Genomic DNA, 18,127 nt, shown 5'->3' with positions numbered 1-18,127 from the left:
GAAGGTCATAGGCTCACAGGATCTTAGGGGTTGGAAGGGACCTCTGAAGATCTTGGAGTCTGACTCCCTGCCAGAGCAGGAGCATAGAATCCAGCACAGGTCACACAGGAACACATCCAGATGAGGCTGGAAAGTCTCCGTTGAAGAAGACTCCACAACCCCTCTGGGCAGCCTGCTCCAGTGCTCTGTGACCCTCACAGTGCAGAAGTTCCTCCTCCTGTTGAGGTGGAATCTCCTGTGCTGGAGTTTCCATCCATTGCCTCTTGTCCTACCCCATAGTGCAACTGAGCAGAGCCTGTCCCTGTCCCCTCCCTCCTGACCCCCAGCCCTCAGATATTTATAAACATTTATTAAATCCCCTCTCAGTCTTCTTTCTCCACATTAACCAGCCCCAGGGCTTCAGCCTCTCCTCACAGGCAGTGCTCCAGCAAGAGGTTAAGAAGGAGCTGTTCATGGCAGGGACCTGAGAAGAGGGTAGGAGGTAGCTTGAGCATGGCCTCCTCTGAAATGTGGACAAGTGAGATGCAGCTTCTTCCTAACAGGGCAGAGAATTGGGTAGAGCAGCTCCAAATGGCAGCTCTGCCCAGGAGGAGCCTCTGCTTGGGTCTCATTTGGTGTCCCCAGAGGGGATGGAGGGTTGGTGTGGACAGCACCCACACACAGCACCCAGCTCCTGCAGAGAGATGGAGAAGGGTGCTGGGGGCATGTGATCCTCCTGGGACCTCAGCAGGGGCTGAGATGGGCTGTCCCTGCCTCCTGGGTGTTGTGTGATCATAGAATGCTAGGACAGCTTGAATTGGAAGGGATCTTAAAGCTCATCCAGTTCCAACCCCCTGCCATGGACAGGGACACCTCACACCAGCTCAGGCTGCTCAAGACCTCATCCAGCCTGGTCTTGAACAGCTCCAAGGAGGAGGCAGCCACAACCTCCCTGGGCAACCTGTGCCAGTGTCTCCCCACCCTCATAGTAAAGAATTTCTTCCTAATGTCTAAATCTGCCCTGCTCTAGTTTCAAACCATTGCTCCTTGTGCTGTCACCACAGGTCCTTCTGAACAGTCATCTCCAGCTCTCCTGCAGCCCCTTCAGGTACTGGAAAGCTGCTCTAAGGTCTCCCTGGGGCCTTCTCTTCTCCAGGCTGAGCAGCCTCAACTCTCTCAGCCTGTCCCCATAGGGCCTCCTCCAGACCTGCTCCAACAGTTTTATGTGCTGGGGACTCTAGAGCTGAATGCAGCACCCCAGGGGAGGGCTCAGGAGATCAGAGGAGAGGAGCAGAATCACTTCCCTTGCCCTGCTGGCCACACACCTTTTGATGCAGCCCAGGGTAAGGACTAGTGATGCTGCTGGGTATCTCCCCCTCCCCTCAGTTTCCTCACTGTGGATTTAAAACATTCATTTCAAGCACAGGGCCCTTCCTCTGGCCTCTGGGAGTATGGCTGCTGTAGTCCCATCTGACTCCTGGGCTTGGTCCCTCTAGCTTCTGCTGGATGCCCAGGGAACACTGGGAGAGATTGGAGGCTCCCTGCTAGAGAGATGAGGGATTGCTGACATCAGCTCTGTCCTCTGGGCTTGGGACAGGGGCAAAGGGAGCCCCACCATGGTGCCCCCACCACTGCTGGGTTTGGTTTGGTTGTGCTCTTCAGGAGCTAAAGCTGGAGCTGGCTGCAGCAGGCATGATGTGGGCAGTTTTCCTGCAGCTGGTTTTCTGCACCTTGACTCCCTCTGAAAACCCAGAAGCTCCTTACTGCAGTGATGCTTGGTCCCTCCTTGCAGGAGGGATGCAGATTTAACTGTTGCTGCACCCTAAGGACTCTGGGCTGTGCCTCTGGGTGTGGGCAGCTCCTGCCACAGGGCCTCTCTGGGGCACTGGGCAACCAGGCTGAGTTAAACAGGGGTAAGTATCTGCATCAGCAGCTTCTTTCCTGCCATGCAGGAGATCAGTGGCTGGTACTATCTCCTCGGGGAGGACCTGGGCAGGACCAAGCACCTGAAGGTGGCCACGCAGCGGCTGAAGCAGAGCAGAGGTGTGTGACCCCTCTGGGGTGTCCCAGGCAGTGTTGGCAAGCTTTGGAGAAGGAGTTAAACCTTCTGTGCTGGCACGGAGCAGGGGCCCCATGGCACCCTCTGACCCATAAGCACCTTTCAGGCCTGTGATGCTCCCTGGGCACCGGGATCCCAAAAGACCAGCATGGGGCAGACCCTGGCACTGAGCTCTCCCCTCAAGCCTTGCTCCTGCTTACCCAAGGCTGGCAGGGGCTCCCTGGGGACTGCAGCACTGCAGCCCTGTCTCTCCCTCTTGCTTGGCCTTGCAGCTGCCTGCTTCCTGCCTCCCAGACCTGGGGCTGAGTCCCGTAGCCAAGCTCTGTTTGACTTCTCAGGTCTGTGCAGGATAAAGAGGAGCTGCTTCTCCTGCCTTGATCTTGTGGTGCTGCCAGGGTGTGTGGAGGAGGACAGACTGGCACAGGGCAGGGTGAGACAGCAGTGCCTGTTCTGGGTGTGCAACCACCTGACAGCTGCTGCCATGCAGGGTGGCACCAGCCTGGAGAGGATGTGCCCATGGCATGGAAAGATCTTTTCTGGAGCATGTGGATGCAGTGCTGAAGGGAAAGGACTGTCAGCACAGGGGTGCTGAGGTGCTGATGTGGGCTTTCCTTCTGGTTTCTTTCAGAGCTGATGCTGGGGAGTCAGGGTGCAGAGCAGGAAAACCAGGATACTGTGACCATGAAGGAGCTCAAGGTAGGTGTGAGAGGGCTGTGACCAGGGGTGTGAACACATGGGGTGAAGGGTCTAGAGCACAAGTCTGGTGAGGAGCTGCTGAGGGAACTGGGGTTGTGTAGTCTGGAGAAGAAAGGGCTGAGAGGAGACCTCACTGCTCTCCACAACTCTCTGAAAGGAGGCTGGAGCCAGGTGGGGGTTGGTCTCTTCTCCCAAGTGACAAGTGACAGGACAAGAGGAAACAGCCTCAAGTTGCAGCAGGAAAGGTGTAGGTTGGACATAAGGAACAATTTCTTCCCCAAAAGAGTTGGTAAGCCCTGGAAGAGGCTGACCAGGGCAGTGGTGGAGTCCCCATCCCTGAAGAGGTTTCAAAGCTGTGTGGATGTGGTGCTGAGGGCCATGGTTTGGTGGTGTGCTGGCAGTGCTGGGGTCATGGTTGGGTTTGATGATCTTAAAGTCCTCTTCCAGCCATAACAGTTCTGTATTCGTGAGAGTGATGCTGGGGTGGGAGCTGGCTCAGTCTCCCTCTCAGCACCTGGACATTTAAAGGCAATTAGTTATCCCAGCTGACACCAGCTGATGGAGCTGGGAGATGTGGGGAGCAGCCCCACACTCACCCCCCAGCTCTTACAGAGTCTCAGAATTGTTTTGGTTGGAAAAGACCTTTCAGATCATTGAATCCAACCAGTACAGGGACCTCCTCCTTGCGCTCCAGGGGCCTCCTCTTTTCCCAGTCTATTGCCACAGAGGCAAAGCACCAGCATGGACTGGGAGCAGTGGGGACTGGGAGCTCTGATGACTGGGAGCAGTGGGTACTGGGAGCTCTGATGACTGGGAGCTCTGGGGACTGGGAGCAGTGGGGACTGGGAGCTCTGATGACTGGGAGCAGTGGGTACTGGAAGCTCTGGGGACTGGGAGCTCTGTGGACTGGGAGCAGGGGGGACTGGGAGCTCTGATGACTGGGAGCAGTGGGGACTGGCAGCTCTGGGGACTGGGAGCAGGGGGGACTGGGAGCTCTGGGGACTGGGAGCAGTGGGGACTGGGAGCAGTGGGGACTGGGAGCAGTGGGGACTGGGAGCAGGGGGTACTGGGAGCTTTGTGGACTGGGAGTAGGGCGTACTGGGAGTGCTGGGGACTGGTAGCAGTGGGGACTGGGAGCGCTGGGGACTGGGAGCAGGGGGGACTGGGAGCTCTGGGGACTGGCAGCTCTGGGGACTGGGAGCAGGGGGGACTGGCAGCTCTGTGGACTGGGAGCAGTGGGGACTGGGAGCTCTGGGGACTGGGAGCAGTGGGGACTGGGAGCAGGGGGTACTGGGAGCTCTGTGGACTGGGAGTAGGGCGTACTGGGAGCGCTGGGGACTGGTAGCAGTGGGGACTGGGAGCGCTGGGGACTGGGAGCGCTGGGGACTGGGAGCAGGGGGGACTGGGAGCGCTGGGGACTGGGAGCGCTGGGGACTGGGAGCAGGGGGGACTGGGAGCAGGGGGGACTGGGAGCAGGGGGGACTGGGAGCGGGGGGACTGGGAGCAGGGGGACTGGGAGCGCTGGGGACTGGGAGCAGGGGGGACTGGGAGCAGGGGGGACTGGGAGCTCTGTGGACTGGGAGCGCTGGGGACTGGGAGCAGGGGGGACTGGGAGCAGGGGGGACTGGGAGCTCTGTGGACTGGGAGCGGGGGGACTGGGAGCAGGGGGGACTGGGAGCGCTGGGGACTGGGAGCAGGGGGCACTGGGAGCAGGGGGGACTGGGAGCAGGGGGGACTGGGAGCGCTGGGGCTGGCTGGCTGCATGCAGACAGCCTTGGTCCCTGGCCGGCTCTGCGTCTCTGTGGCTGGGAGCTTCTCCTGCTCCCCTCCTCCCTTCAGGGCCGTGTGCTGTGGGAAGGGCCAGGCCGGCGGTGGAGCCTGAGTGATTTATAGGCAAGGCAAGGCTGGGAAGTGGGAACACAAAGGCAGGGCTGCCATCGGAAGCAGGGCTCGGCCGCCCCTGATTTATCTGTGCCGGATTCCGCTGGCCGCTGGCCGCTGCCCTGGGCTGCAGTTGTTTGTTTGAAGGCACAGGGCTGAGCAGCACAAACAGCCAGCGCCCCTCTCCTCCCTTCCTCCCTGGCAGTCACCACACACTCGAAAGATGGTGGCTGGGAAGGAAGACAAATCCTCCTTCCAGATCCAGCCTGGCGGTGTGCTGGGCTGGGACAATACACCCAGAGCAGCTCCGATGGCTCCACCACGCTGCAGGTCCCCTGGGAGTGCTGAGGCTCCTCAACTTCTTCCCCAGAGCAGCTCTGATGGCTCTGCCACACTGCAGGTCCCCAGGGAACATCGAGGCTCCTCACACTCCTTCCCCAGAGCAGCTCTCATGGCTCCACCATGCTGTAGCTCCCCTGGGAGCACTGAGGCTCCTCACACACCCTTCCAAGAACAGCTCTGATGGCTCTGCCACACTGCAGGTCCCCTGGGAGCACTGAAGCTCCTCACACTCCCTTCCCAGAGCAGCTCTGATGGCTCTACCACACTGCAGGTGCCCTGGGAGCACTGGGGCTCCTCACACTCCCTCCCCAGCCTACCCCCTGCCACCCCTGTTTGCCATGCAGGGGAGTCTGGGGTTTGGGTTTTCTTGAGCTTTTGCTCTCTTTCCCATCTCCAAGCAAAAGTGTGAAAGGTGCTTTCTTCTCCTCATGCTCCTTCTCCTCATGCTCCCTCCCCAGCCTCCTCACTACCCCCTGCCACCCCTGCTGATGGGCAGGGGAGCCTGGGGTCTCTTTCCCAGCCCCAGGTAGGAGCATGGAAGGTGCTTTCTTCTCCATGACAACCTCATCCCCCCAAGGCTGTGCTGCAGGACTGGCACTTGGGGCTGCCCAGTGCAGACTTTTTCCCCTGCTGCTGCTGGGTTAGGAGTTTCCCTTTGTCTTTGATTCCAGAATTAAGAGTCATAGATTCATAGAATGGGTTGAGTTGGAAGGGACCTTCAAGATCATCCAGTTCCAACCCCCTGCTATGGGCAGGGACACCTCCCACCAGCCCAGGGTGCTCAAGGCCTCATCCAGCCTGGCCTTGAACACCTCCAGGGAGGGGAATCCACAACCTCCCAGGGCTACCTGTTCCAGTGTCTTCCCACCCTCGCTCTCAACAATTTCTTCCTCATCTCCACTCTCAACCTCCCCTCTCCCAGCTCAAAGCCATTGTCCCTCGTCCTGGCACTCCCAGCTCTTGTCCAAAGTCCCTCCCCAGCTCTCCTGGAGCTCCTTCAGGTACTGGAAAGCTGCTCTGAGGTCTCCCTGAAGCCTTCTCTTCTGCAGGCTGAACAGCCCCAACTCTCCCAGCCTTCCCCCATAGGGGAGGTTCTCAGACCTCTGATCATCTCTGTGGCCTCCTCTGGACCCTCTCCAGCAGCTCCAGGTCCTTCTTGTGCTGGAAGCACCAGAGCTGGAGGCAGTGCTGCAGGTGGGGTCTGAGCAGAGCAGAGGGGCAGAATCCCTTCCCTGTGCTGCTGCTCTCCCTGCTCTGGATGCAGCTCAGCACACAGCTGCCTGCTGGGCTGCCAGGGACCATTGCTGGCTCCTGTCATCCTGGGCAGTTTGTCACCACCTGACACCCCCAAGGCCTTCTCCTCCAGCTGCTCTTGAGCCACTCCTTGCCTTGATAGGAGGTCACTCGACATCTCCTCTGTCAGGAGGGCCTGGGCTATTCCCACCCAAACTCTGCTTTTCGTTTTTCTGCTCTGTTTCTTGTTTTTCACTGTAACAACCTCTCTCCCCCTCCCAAGCATGCCCAGAGGCAGCTGTCCCTCTCCTGGAGCCCAGCTCCGGGAGCCTGCATACCGCAGCCACATCCTCTGCCTGTTTGCGAGCAGGCTGCAATAACAAAGAGCTCCGTCCAGAATGCCGTGGGGAAACAAAACGCCACAGCAACAGAGCAGGGAGCAGGGACTAGTAAAGAGTTGACAGGAATTTTAATATCAAACTCTCTCTCTCTCTTCCTTGTCAGTCGGGGTTTTCAGGAAGCCCTCTGGCTTATCGTCAAGCGGCACACGGCACAGACAGGGGCCGGGGAGGTGAAAGGTGGCTTCCTGCCATTCTTCTCTGGAGCTGGGTTCCCATGGGCGGTCATGCCAGTTTGACTGGGGTTTGTTCCACACTCGTGAGATACAAGGAGAACAGGATTCCAGCTGCTGCTGCTGCAGGGAACTTGGATTTTCATGGGCTAAGGGCGAGTTGAGGGGTTCCCAGCCATGAACCGCTTCAATGGACTCTGCAAGGTGTGCTCAGAGCGGAGATACAGGCAGGTCTGTACCTCCCTGTGCTGGGCTCAGCTAACTCGGGGACTGGTTTGGGCTTTTTTCCTGTTTCTGGGCTCTGTGCATGCAGGTTCTAGAGTGCTGATTTGCTGTCATCGGTAGATGAGAGCATTGGGAGTGTAAGGAAAGCACACAAGGAAAGATGAATGTCTCCAGCTGGTCTCTGGGGTGGAGGGGATGGATGGGAGCCCTCCATGGAGATGGAGATGCATGGGGATAGAGGTGGATGGGGATGGAGGAGAACATTTGCTGTGTGCCTGGAGGGTGGCATGCTGATGGTGAACGTGCTGAGCTGGGGGGTGTTGTCTGCACCTCTCACTCATTAGAGCAGAGGTAGGCACAGTGGGCAGCTAAGGCTCTGCCAGGTTGCTGCTATCTCTTCTCAAAACTGTTTTCCTGTGCCCATTTGGGAATCAAATGTTGCTTGAAGCTGGTTCCAGCTGTTGGTGACATGCTTAATGAGAAGTAGATCACTGTGAAAACTGGTGTGAGCTGTCCTGGACCTGCTCCCTGTGCTCCACTCCATGTGCAGGTCCCAGTCTCCTGCACTTCCAAACATGATTTTTCTCCCCATGGTCTAGATCTAATTTTTCCAGCTCACAGCCAAAAAAAACAAAAACCCAAAAAGTCCAAAAGCTCCCAGCTTTTCTCTGCTCTCCTGTGGTAGGTTTTAATTTCATGCTAACATTGTGGTGGGGGACAGTGTATGCTGGGAGCTGCACAAAGAGCCAACTTCACCAAGCTGAAGTGGCTGTCTCCTGCAGGAATGCTGCTCTGCTCACCATGGTTTGTGTCTTAGACCTCCTCAAGTCTCTATTTTGACACTTCCTTCTGCCTTGTTGGACAGAGTTCTGGGTACAGTGACCCTCTGCAGTTCTGGAGGCTCCCCACCTTCCAGGTGCTCCTGTTTCTTAGCTCTGTGAACAGTGGCAAAAATGCTTCTCTCAGCTCCCTGTGACTGCCGTGGTGCTGGCAGCTGAGAATAGTGAACCATCAGCAGTGAGAATTCTGCTGCTGTTCAGTGGCACAGGCAAAAGGTCTCTGTTGACAGTGAGCAAGGTCCAGCTAGCTCAGGGAGCAGCAGTGGGAGACCTGTTGGTGTGGAGGAAGCTTTGGGCTGTAAGTGGAGTCTCCATGGTGGGAAAGATGCTGGGCTGGCTCCTCAGGTGGTGATGATGGTAACACCTCCCTCAGGCTTTGTGTTTGAAATGTGAGGCTGGTTTGAAAGTGTAGAGCCTCAAGCAGCCTCCTCCCCTGTCTGAGGATCTAACAAACACCAGAGAGGAAAAATACTCAGCATGGTGGGACTGGCTCTGCTCTGATCCTGCCAGGGCTGGAGAGCTTATCCTCTGAAGCTCAACTTTCTGCTGGGCAATGCAGCAGGGACAAGTGTGGAGACTGAAAGCTCACTGTGTTTGCCCTCCCCTGGTCAAGGAGTGAGGAGCCAGTTCCCCTCCTTGGCAGCTTCTGTCTTTGCTTTGTCTTCTCTCTGCCTGTTTATTCCCCAAATAATCCAGGTCAGATGTTGAGCTTTTCCTTTTCTTCTCTCTGTCACTAAAACAAAGATCTCCACAAATATCTTGGGGGATAATCAGCAATTCCCAGGAGCTGTCATGCTGAGCTGCTGCTGGAAGCCAACATCAAAAAACAAATAGCATTCTAGTAATGAGCTGAATGCATCTTGAATCAGGAGGAGAAGTGAGCCTAAATCAACACAGCATCCAGCCTCTCCAGCCTCATTGAGAGAAACCATTCTCAGCCCAGCTGAGGGGGTGGTGCCCAGAGCCCACTCCAGCACAGCTGCCTGCAGTCAGGAGCGTGCCGATCCCCACAGCTTCCTCTGGAGCACAGGAGTGCTGCTGTTCCTCAACTACCCCCTGGGGATGGAACCAGCCAGTGCCATGCTGAGAGAAGCAATGTTAGAAACCAGTGTCAGAGGCAGACTGCTGGGATTGCCTTCCTGATGGCTCCTCAGCCCTTGCACAAGTCATGAGTGGAGACCTGTGTGTGCTCCCTGAGCACTCCTGCAGCATTCTGCTCACCCTTGCATTGCTTTTTAGCACTCTTTTCACTCCCCTTGGGCTGCAGCAGGAGAGATCCCACTGCCCAACTGACCCCACAGACTGAACCTGTGGGGGCAGGCTGGGAGAGTTGGGGCTTTTCAGCCCAGAGAAGAAAAACTCCAGGGAGACCTTAGAGCAGCCTTCCAGTACCTGAAGGGGCTCCAGGAGAGCTGGGGAGGGACTTTGGAGAAGGGCTGGGAGTGCCAGGATGAGGGAGAATGGCTTTGAGCTGGGAGAGGGGAGATTGAGAGTGGAGATGAGGAAGAAATTGTTGAGAGTGAGGCTGGGGAGACACTGGCACAGGTTGCCCAGGGAGGCTGTGGCTGTCCCCTCCCTGGAGGTGTTGACGGCCAGGCTGGATGAGGCCTTGAGCACCCTGTGCTGGTGGGAGGTGTCCCTGCCCATGGCAGGGGTTGGCACTGGATGAGCTTGAAGGTCCCTTCCAACCCAACCCATTCTATGATTCTCTGTAGCATTCACTGTGCTGTTTGCTTTGGGTTCTGTGACAGCTTCCAGAAGTGGCTGCTGTGTGTCTGCAGCCTGTGGGTGACAGGGGGGTGCTCACTGATCACACCCAGCAGCTGCTTTCCCACTGAACAGGGTGACTCCGGGGTCTCTCTTCAGATCACCATCCCTCGAGGAAGCGATGGCTTTGGCTTCACCATCTGCTGCGATTCCCCGGTCCGTGTGCAGGCTGTGGACTCTGGTGAGAGATCAGATCAGATCCTTTCTCTTCCTCCTGATTTGAATCAGTGACTCTGCTCCTTGGGTTTGCTGCCCAGATCATGAGGTGGTTTGGAAGCTCCCTTACCTGGCAGGGCTCTGGTACCTCCAAAAAGCTTCACTTCGTGAAGTCTCTGTTGCCTCTAATGAGGCCAGAGGCCCCTGGCTCAGGGCTGTGTCACTGTTTTGGCAGCACCTTGCAGTAATTTGCAGAGATTTTGTTCCTTTTCCTCTCCAACCCAAGAACTATCCAGCTGTTTGGGAGACCTGCAGAGAGCATCCAGGGAAAAGGTGCCAGAGAGGGGCACAGAGGGGAGCAGGATCATGGGAGCCCTGGCTTGCCTGACCAGATCTTCCTGGTGTGCAGGATGGATTTGGTGTTTCTGAGAGGCCATTTCTGACTTTGTGCCAGGTGCTGTCTGTGTGCATTTCGAAAGCTGAAGCTTCAGGCTCAGCTGGCTCTGGCACAGATTGGATTTAGCTGTGAAGCTGTTTGGGTGTCCACTCACCCCAGTGCTTCTCCTTCCCCTCATGCTCCCAGCTCTCTGCCCAGCAGGTGACCTGGCATTTCTCTGCTCCCCTCAGGTGGCCCAGCAGAAAAGGCTGGTCTGCAGCAGCTGGACACGGTGCTGCAGCTGAACGAGCAGCCTGTGGAGCACTGGAAGTGTGTGGAGCTGGCACACGAAATCCGGTGAGTGCTCACCCAAAGCATCTGTGCAGGGTGCTGGGGGAGATGGTTTGAGGGCGCCCAGGGCAGGGGAGCAGGAGTTTGAGTGGCTGTGGGAAGGGGAATCAGAGAATCATAGAATCATTAGGGTTGGAAAGGACCTCAAGGCTCATCCAGTTCCAACCCCACTGCCATGGGCAGGGATACCTCACACTACAGCAGGCTGCTCACAGCCACATCCAGCCTGGCTGCAAAAACCTCCAGGGATGGAGTGATGAAGGCTTTGAGGGAGGCAGGAGAGTGGGGAGGGACTCTCTGGAATGGAAGAAGAAAGGGTGCAGGGGCTGGGGAGGACAAAGGGAGGGAGGGAAGGAGGGATGGAGGGCTCCTGGCTCTCTGGGCACCATGGGGTGCCTCACTGCCTGCTGCTCCACCTCTTGCAGGAACTGTCCCACCGAGATCATTCTGCTGGTCTGGAGGCTGGTCCCGCAGGCCAGGGCAGGCCCCGAGGGCATGATCCGCAGGTCCTCCTGCAAGTCTGCCTACGACCTGCAGTCCCTCCCCAACAAGCGGGAGAAGAACGGCGCCGTGCGGCCCGAGCAGCGCCGCAGCTGCCACCTGCTGTACGGCACCGACGGGCTGCTGCTCGACACCTGGGACAGGGACACGCAGCTGGGCAAGAGGAGCCAGAACACCCTGCCAGCCCTGGCCAGGGGGCCCTCTGCTGCCGACCAGAACTACATCATCTTAACCCCCTTGAACCCGGGCAGCCAGGTAGGGCTGATTTCCACCCCTGCGCTCGGGGTGCTGCATGTGGCAGCTGGCTGTGCTGGTGGGATCTTGGCCTGGGTGTCAGCCTTATGGAGCAGCTTAAGGAGCATTATTCTTTTGGGTGAGAGTGGGGAGACACTGGAACAGGTTGCTCAGGGAGGTTGTGGCTGCCCCCTCCCTGGGGGTGTTCAAGGCTGGGCTGGATGAGGCCTCGAGCAGCCTGGGCTGGTGGGAGGCTGGACATGAGGAAGAAGTTCTTTACAATGTGGGTGGGACAGGTTGCCCAGGGATGTGGTGGAGACATCCCTGGAGACATTTAAGATCAGACTCGATGTGGCCCTGGGCAGCCTGATCTAGTTAAAGATGTCTGGCTGACTGCAGGGGGGTTGGACAAGTTGACCTTTGAAGGTCCCTTCCAGCACAATGCAATCTGTGAATCTGTGAAGGTGTCCCTGCCCATGGCAGGGGCTTGGAACTGGATGATCTTTAAGGTCCTTTCCAAGCCAAACCATTCTGTGATTCTGTGATCACCTCTAAGTGTTTGCTGCAGCAGCTGCCATTTTGCAAGCCAGAGCTGTGTCCCTTGGTGCAGCCTTCACACATTTCCAATGTGTGAGCAGAGCTGGGGTGAGCAACCTGCTGCCTCCTCTTGGGGCTCACTCCAGGGGTAAGGATGTGGGAAGGGTTTCCACTGTGTAGACCACAGCAGAAGTCATTGCTCTCACTTTCTGCTGGCAGTGAGGCTAAAATGATGCTTTCCTCTTTGCATGCTTTGGCATGCTCAGATTTGCAGTTGTGTCCTGCTTTGAGTTAGAACAAAACTTCAAATGGACTTAAACTGGGAGCGTAAAGGTGAACTGGCAGCACAGAGTGCAGCTCTTCTGACCCCTGGAGGTTTTAGGACATGTGCTGCAGCCAACCACACTCCACCAGCCCAGCAAAGTTACTTTGGTTTTATTGCTCTTCTTTCCATCCCAGCTGGGGCAGTTTCTTTCCACCCCATCAGTCTCTCTCCCTTATTCCTTTCCTCTTGCCTTTGGGGAGGGAGAGGGCTTCATGGAGAGGCTCTGGTACTATTCCAGTGAGCAGTTGGTTGTTGTAAAGCCTCCTTCAGCCAAGTCTGCTTCAGGTGACTGTGTCCTTTCTGGGTTGTGTCTTGCAGCTGCTGAGGCCTGTCTATCAGGAGGACAATGCTACTGTGGGTAAGTTGCTGAGGTGATAGAGGGAGAGGGAATGACCTGAAATTGCTTCAGGGGAGGTATAGGTTGGACATTAGGAAACATTTATTTGCTGCAAGAGTGGTCAGGGATTGGCACAGGCTGCCCAGGGAGGTGGTGGAGTCCCCATCCCTGGAGGTCTTCCAGAAACCTGTGGCCATGGCACTTGGGGCCATGGTTTAGTGGCCATGGTGGTGTTGGGATGGAGGTTGGACTGGATGGTCTTTGAGGGATTTTCCAACCCAAACAATTCTATGATTGTATGTGCTGAAAACACTGCTCAGAGCACCCAGCAGAGCTGGACCTGATCTTTCTAGCACTGTCAAGTCCTTGTCCCTAGCCTTGCAAGGCTGCAGTGCCGTCCCTGGTGTTTTGGGGCCAGTGGCAGTAGCCTGGGGATTTTGGGTAGTGTAATCTTGCAACTCTCTGCATCAGATATAAAAGAAGAACCCTACCCCCAGGCCCAGAGGAGAGCACAGCTCTGAGTGTCACTGGAGAAGTCTCATGGTGAGAAGGTCTCTGTGGGAGCTCATGGAGTGGCTGAAGAGAGGCTGGTGGCAAGGACTCCATGAGGGGCATGATGAGAGCATGAAGCACTGTTGTGGAGGTTCCCCAGAGGAGTCCAAGGGCCTGTCTGTGATGAGTCTCCTTTCTCATTTTGATGGCATGCTGGGGAGTGCCAGCACTGTTGAGCTTATGGTTGGACTGGATGATCTTAAAAGTCTCTTCCCAACTAACTGATTCTGTGACTCTAATCCTGTGGCCCTTGTTCAGAGCTTCATTTTATTACCAAGAGGGTGAGGGTGGCCACGACTTGGGAGTTTGTACCAGCAGCAGTGCAGGTTGATGTGCCAGACCTGGGGAATGCTCCTTTGCAGGGCTGCTGCAAGCTCTCTGGCAGTCTCTGGAGCAGATCTCCTCAAAACCCCTTTGAAGCATAAACTCATTTTCTGCCACAGGTGTGCTGGGGTCTTCCAGGAGAAGCAGGTGTGGCTGGGCTTGCAGGGAGAGTGGGATGATACATATGGCAGGGCTGGGGTCTGCATGAGTCCAGGTCTAGGGCCATGAGGCCACCCTTGCACCCTGATCTGTTAGGGTGGCCTTGGGATGAGCTGTGTGCCCATAGCAGAGCTGACTCCAAGCATGATCATGCAGGAGGGGCTTTAACTCAGCACTCCCTCCCTGGTGGGGACACAGCATGAGTTCCAGCTAGAAGATGTTGTGCTGCCTGTAAGGGTGAGGCCATGCCCATGGAAGGCCAAGTGTGTGGCTGGCAGGGAGCAGGAGGGAGCAGTCTGGGTCCAAGGTCCCTGTGCCCTGGATGCTCCCAACCCTGGAGCTCTGCAGCCAGAAGAATTTTCCACTGCTCAGCTGCAGGGGATGCTATGTACTATGGATAATGACAACTCCTTCCTGCTGTTCATGGCCCCTGTGAGAAGATCAGCTGGACCATGGGGACTTCTTCCTGCTGCAGAGTGGAATCTGAAAGGTTCTGTTTTTTTCCCTTTCTTTTTGATGCCAGACTGGGAGGAGTGGCTGGCACCCATCAGGCTGTGCTGCCATTCAGTCAGACCTGGACAGGTGGAGAGTTGGGCAGAGGGGAACCTCATGAAATTCATCAAGGGCAAGGGTAGGGTCCTGCATCTGGGGAGGAGTAGCCTCCTGCAGCAGTACAGGTGAGGGAGGACCTGCTGGGAAGCAGCTCCAGGGAGAAGCACCTGGGAGTGCTGGGGGACAAGTTCCCCATGAGCCAGCAATGTGCCCTTGTGGGCAAGAAGGCCAATGGTGTCCTGGGGTGCATGCAGAAGAGTGTGGCCTGCAGGGCAAGGGAGGTTCTGCTCTCCCTCTACTCTGCCCTGGTGAAGCCACATCTGGAGTCCTGGGTCTGGTTCTGGCCTCTCCAGTTCAAGAGAGACAGGGAACTGCTGGAGAGAGTCCAGCAGAGGCTGCAAAGCTGCTGAGGGGCCTGGAGCAGCTCTGTGAGGAGCAAAGGCTGAGAGCCCTGGGGCTGAGAGCCTGCAGAAGAGCAGCCCCAGAGGGGATCTGAGCAATGCTCAGCAACAGCTAAAGGCTGGGGGGCAAGAGGCTGGGGCCAGACTCTGTTCAGTGGTGCCCAGGGACAGGACAAGGGGCACTGGGCACAAACTGGAACCCAGAAGGTTCCATCTGAACAGGAGGAGAAACTTCTGTGGTGTGAGGGTTCTGGAGGCCTGGAGCAGGCTGCCCAGAGAGGTTGTGGAGTCTCCTTGTGTGGAGAGCTTCCAACCCCCCTGGCATTGTGCCCCTGGGCAAGCTGTGGGTGCTCTGTCTGGACTGATGAGCTCCAGAGTCTTTCCGCCTCAGGCTTCAGGCTGTCTCGCTTCCTCCGCAGGTGACATAGCAGCTTTAGCAGGAGCTTGGTCTGGATGATCCCCAGAGGTCCTTTCCAACCCCACCAGGCTGGGCTCCTGCTGTGACTTTTAGTGCTTGTTCTCAGTTTACTGTCCAGAGGGAGGGATGCAGCAGTGAACCTGAGCAGTGCTGAAAGGCAGTAGTGTGGAGCTGGCCACCAGTCCCTCAGTGCCAGGAGTGGGCACTTTGGGCAGGCTGGGTGTGTGCCTGTGCCCATGTACAGAAAACTGGGCTTGTGCAGGTGCGGAATTCCTCTGATAGAAGGGAGGTGGTTTAGGGATAAGAGGAAAAGCAGCTCCTGAACAACCCAGACAGATCCTATCTGTCCTGTGCTGAGCTCTGCCCTGCTCTGATTTTATCTGGCAGTTCAACCCTGACAAAGGGGAAGGAGAAAATGTCAGGATGATTGCTCTTAGGGGTGGGAGCAACCTTCTGGGTCACCAGGGTCAGCCCCTCCCCCCATCCCCACCGAGGCAGGCTGCTAAAGCAAGCAGTAAACAGCAGGCAGGGCTGGCAGCAGAGCATGGCCTGGCTTGGCTGGCAGTTATCTGTGAGCAAAAGTGCAACTTCCTGATGGCTAATGGGATATGGAATGGGGGAATGGGGAGGTTTGTGTGTTTGCTTTGGACCAGACCTTATCTGCTCTGTGCCATGTTCTTGAGTGCTTTGGCTCATTCCTGCTTGTCCCTTACAGTGCAGAGACAGAAGCTGCTGCCGTGGGAGCAGGAACTGCTGGGGCTGGAAGGAAGGAGGGTTGGAGGTGGCTGGAGGGAGGGATGCTGGGGGGTCTCTGCTGGGACACCCCTGCAGCAGGGAGGTGCAGGAGGGCTTGCTCCTGCAGGTGTTATTGAATGCACCCTCAGAAGGTTTGCTGCAGCCATAGGGGAGGTTCTCCAGCTCTCTGATCATCTTGCTAGCCTCCTCTGAAACCACTCCAGCAGCTCCATGTCCTCCTTTTGCTGGGGGCACCAGAACAGGACAGAGTGCTGCAGGCTGGGTCTGAGGAGAGCAGAGAGGTGGGGAGAACATCACATGGATATGATGGACCTGGGAAGGAGGCTGCTTAGAGCTGGCTCAAGCTATCCAGGTGCTCAGAGGCCCTTGCCGGTACAGACTCCCCACAGTCTGTCATGCTCTGGTCTCTGGTGCTGAGCACAGTCTCTGGTGCTGAGCAGGGTAGTTTCTACCCAGGCAAAGCATCTCCAGAGCACTCTGTCTCCTGTGCTCAGGAGACAAAATGCTAGTGGGACCCTGCTGGATGTATTCAAAGGCTGGGAGGAAAGGGCTTAGGAATCACTGAATCACAGAACAGTAGGGGTTGGAAGGGACCTCCAGACATCAACAAGTCCAACCCCAATGCCAGAGCAGGGTCAGCCAGGGCAGGGCACACAGGAACACATCCAGATGGGTCTTGGAAGTCTCCAGAGAAGGAGGCTCCTCAACGTCTCTGGGCAGCCTGCTCCAGGCCTCCAGCACCCTCACACCAAAGAAGTTTCTCCTCATGCTGAGGTGGAACCTCCTGGGTTCCAGCTTGTATCTGTTGTTCCTTGCCCTATCAATGGGTACCACCAAGCAGAGCCTGGCCCCTTCCTCCTGACACCCACCCCTCAGGTATTTCCAGACATTGATCAGATCCCCTTCTCAGCCTTCTCTTCTCAGAGAAGCCTCCTACAGAGCAGCAGCTGCCTGGCCTCAGGGGAAGGCAGGCCTCACCCACACAGCAGCAAGCAGGGAACAATGATAATTGTTAATAGAATCATGGAGTCAGGGCTGGAAGACACCTTTCAATCCTTGAGTCCAACCATTGCCCCAGCACTGCCAAGTCCACCACCAAACCATGTCCCTCAGCACCGCATCTACAGGGCTCTTCAATCCCTCCAGAGACAGGGACTCCTCTGAGTGTCCTGGGCAGCCTGTTCCAGGCTTTTGAGGAATAAATTGTTCCTCATGTCCAACCTAAACCTCCCCTGGTGCAACTTGAGGCTATTTCCTCTTGTCCTGTCCCTTGTTACTTGGGAGAAGAGACACCTGGCTCCAGCCTCCTTTCAGAGGTCTCCCCTCAGCCTCCTCTCCTTCAGGCTCAACAACCCCAGCTCCCTCAGCTGCTCCTCCCCAGCCTTGTTCTCTGTTATTTATCACTAATCCCAGGGTTATCAATGACACTGGGGATGCTGGCACTGCTTTGACACCCCCTGATGTCTCCTGGCCTCTAGCAGTGCAGCTGGGTGGTGTGGAGTGTCGGCAGGAGCTGCTGCTGGCTTGTTGGGTGAAGTCCCAGCTCTGCTTGCCCAGCTGAAGTGGGAGGCTGCAGAGGACAGCTGCTGAGTGACCTCTCTTCAGAATGAGGACAGCAGCTTTGTGCCATGGAGAGGGACAGGGAGAAAATCCAGCCAGGCTGCTTGGACTTTCTCCATCACCACAATGCAATGCTGGAAAGCAGTGGATGATGCTGTGCCAGCCTCATGCAAAAATGAGGTCATCCTTTGGAAATCCACCCTGGTGTCTCGAGTAACCATCACCCCCCTGGGAGCAACTGGGAAAGGCATGGATTGATCCCATCTGCATGAAGGTACTTCTGGCCCTTTCTCTGACACCTCCAATCTTAGTACCTTCTAAAATCAGTGATTAAGCCACCACCCACTGCCCCATGATGTGACATCCCGGCCCTTTGCTAGCTCCAAAGACTGGAATCCAGAGCAGGCAGGATTTGTGGGGGTCAAAATGTCCCAAGGTTCGCATTTCCAGTGTTCTTCCCCCTCCCTGAGTTGGCTTTCTCCTCGCTGGACAGGGAAGGGTCATGGCTTGGTGGTGCAGGGAGGTGTCCCCATGGGGAGAAGTTCTTTGTGACCCAAGAGTGACCTTTTAAACTCATGGTTGGGGTAATCTAATTCTCATTTTGTACTTTCAGTGCTGCATTGGTGTGTGGAGTGGGGATGGGATGTGTGTGGAGTTGGGATGGGATGTGTGTGGAGTGGGGATGGGATGTGTGTGGAGTTGGGATGGGATGTGTGTGGAGTTGGGGTGGGATGTGTGTGGAGTGGGGATGGGATGTGTGTGGAGTGGGGATGGGATGTGTGTGGAGTTGGGATGGGATGTGTGTGGAGTTGGGATGGGATGTGTGTGGAGTGGGGATGGGATGTGTGTGGAGTTGGGATGGGATGTGTGTGGAGTTGGGATGGGATGTGTGTGGAGTGGGGATGGGATGTGTGTGGAGTTGGGGTGGGATGTGTGTGGAGTTGGGATGGGATGTGTGTGGAGTGGGGATGGGATGTGTGTGGAGTTGGGGTGGGA

General features: G+C 56.6%; 1 protein-coding gene across 3 annotated transcripts in view; it reads left to right on the top strand.

Annotated features, from left to right (window-relative positions):
- RGS3 (regulator of G protein signaling 3) overlaps positions 1–18,127 on the top strand; it is a 107,984-nt gene that overhangs the window by 13,403 nt on the left and 76,454 nt on the right. Inside the window, exons 7-12 of one of the 3 annotated variants that reach the window (XM_054393580.1) lie at positions 1,932–2,022; positions 2,667–2,734; positions 9,692–9,773; positions 10,376–10,481; positions 10,901–11,231; positions 12,391–12,430. In XM_054393580.1, coding sequence (XP_054249555.1) covers positions 1,932–2,022; positions 2,667–2,734; positions 9,692–9,773; positions 10,376–10,481; positions 10,901–11,231; positions 12,391–12,430 — 718 coding nt within the window. Of the gene's footprint in view, positions 1–1,931; positions 2,023–2,666; positions 2,735–6,938; positions 6,993–9,691; positions 9,774–10,375; positions 10,482–10,900; positions 11,232–12,390; positions 12,431–14,834; positions 14,845–18,127 lie in introns of those variants that run through there. The other 2 variants (XM_054393582.1, XM_054393581.1) reach the window with 2 other exon arrangements.

This window comes from Indicator indicator, chromosome 28 (assembly GCF_027791375.1).
Source record: "Indicator indicator isolate 239-I01 chromosome 28, UM_Iind_1.1, whole genome shotgun sequence".
NCBI classification, from domain to species: domain Eukaryota; kingdom Metazoa; phylum Chordata; class Aves; order Piciformes; family Indicatoridae; genus Indicator; species Indicator indicator.
Note: the sequence above shows the minus strand (reverse complement) of the source record. Positions and strands in the feature narration are given on the sequence as shown.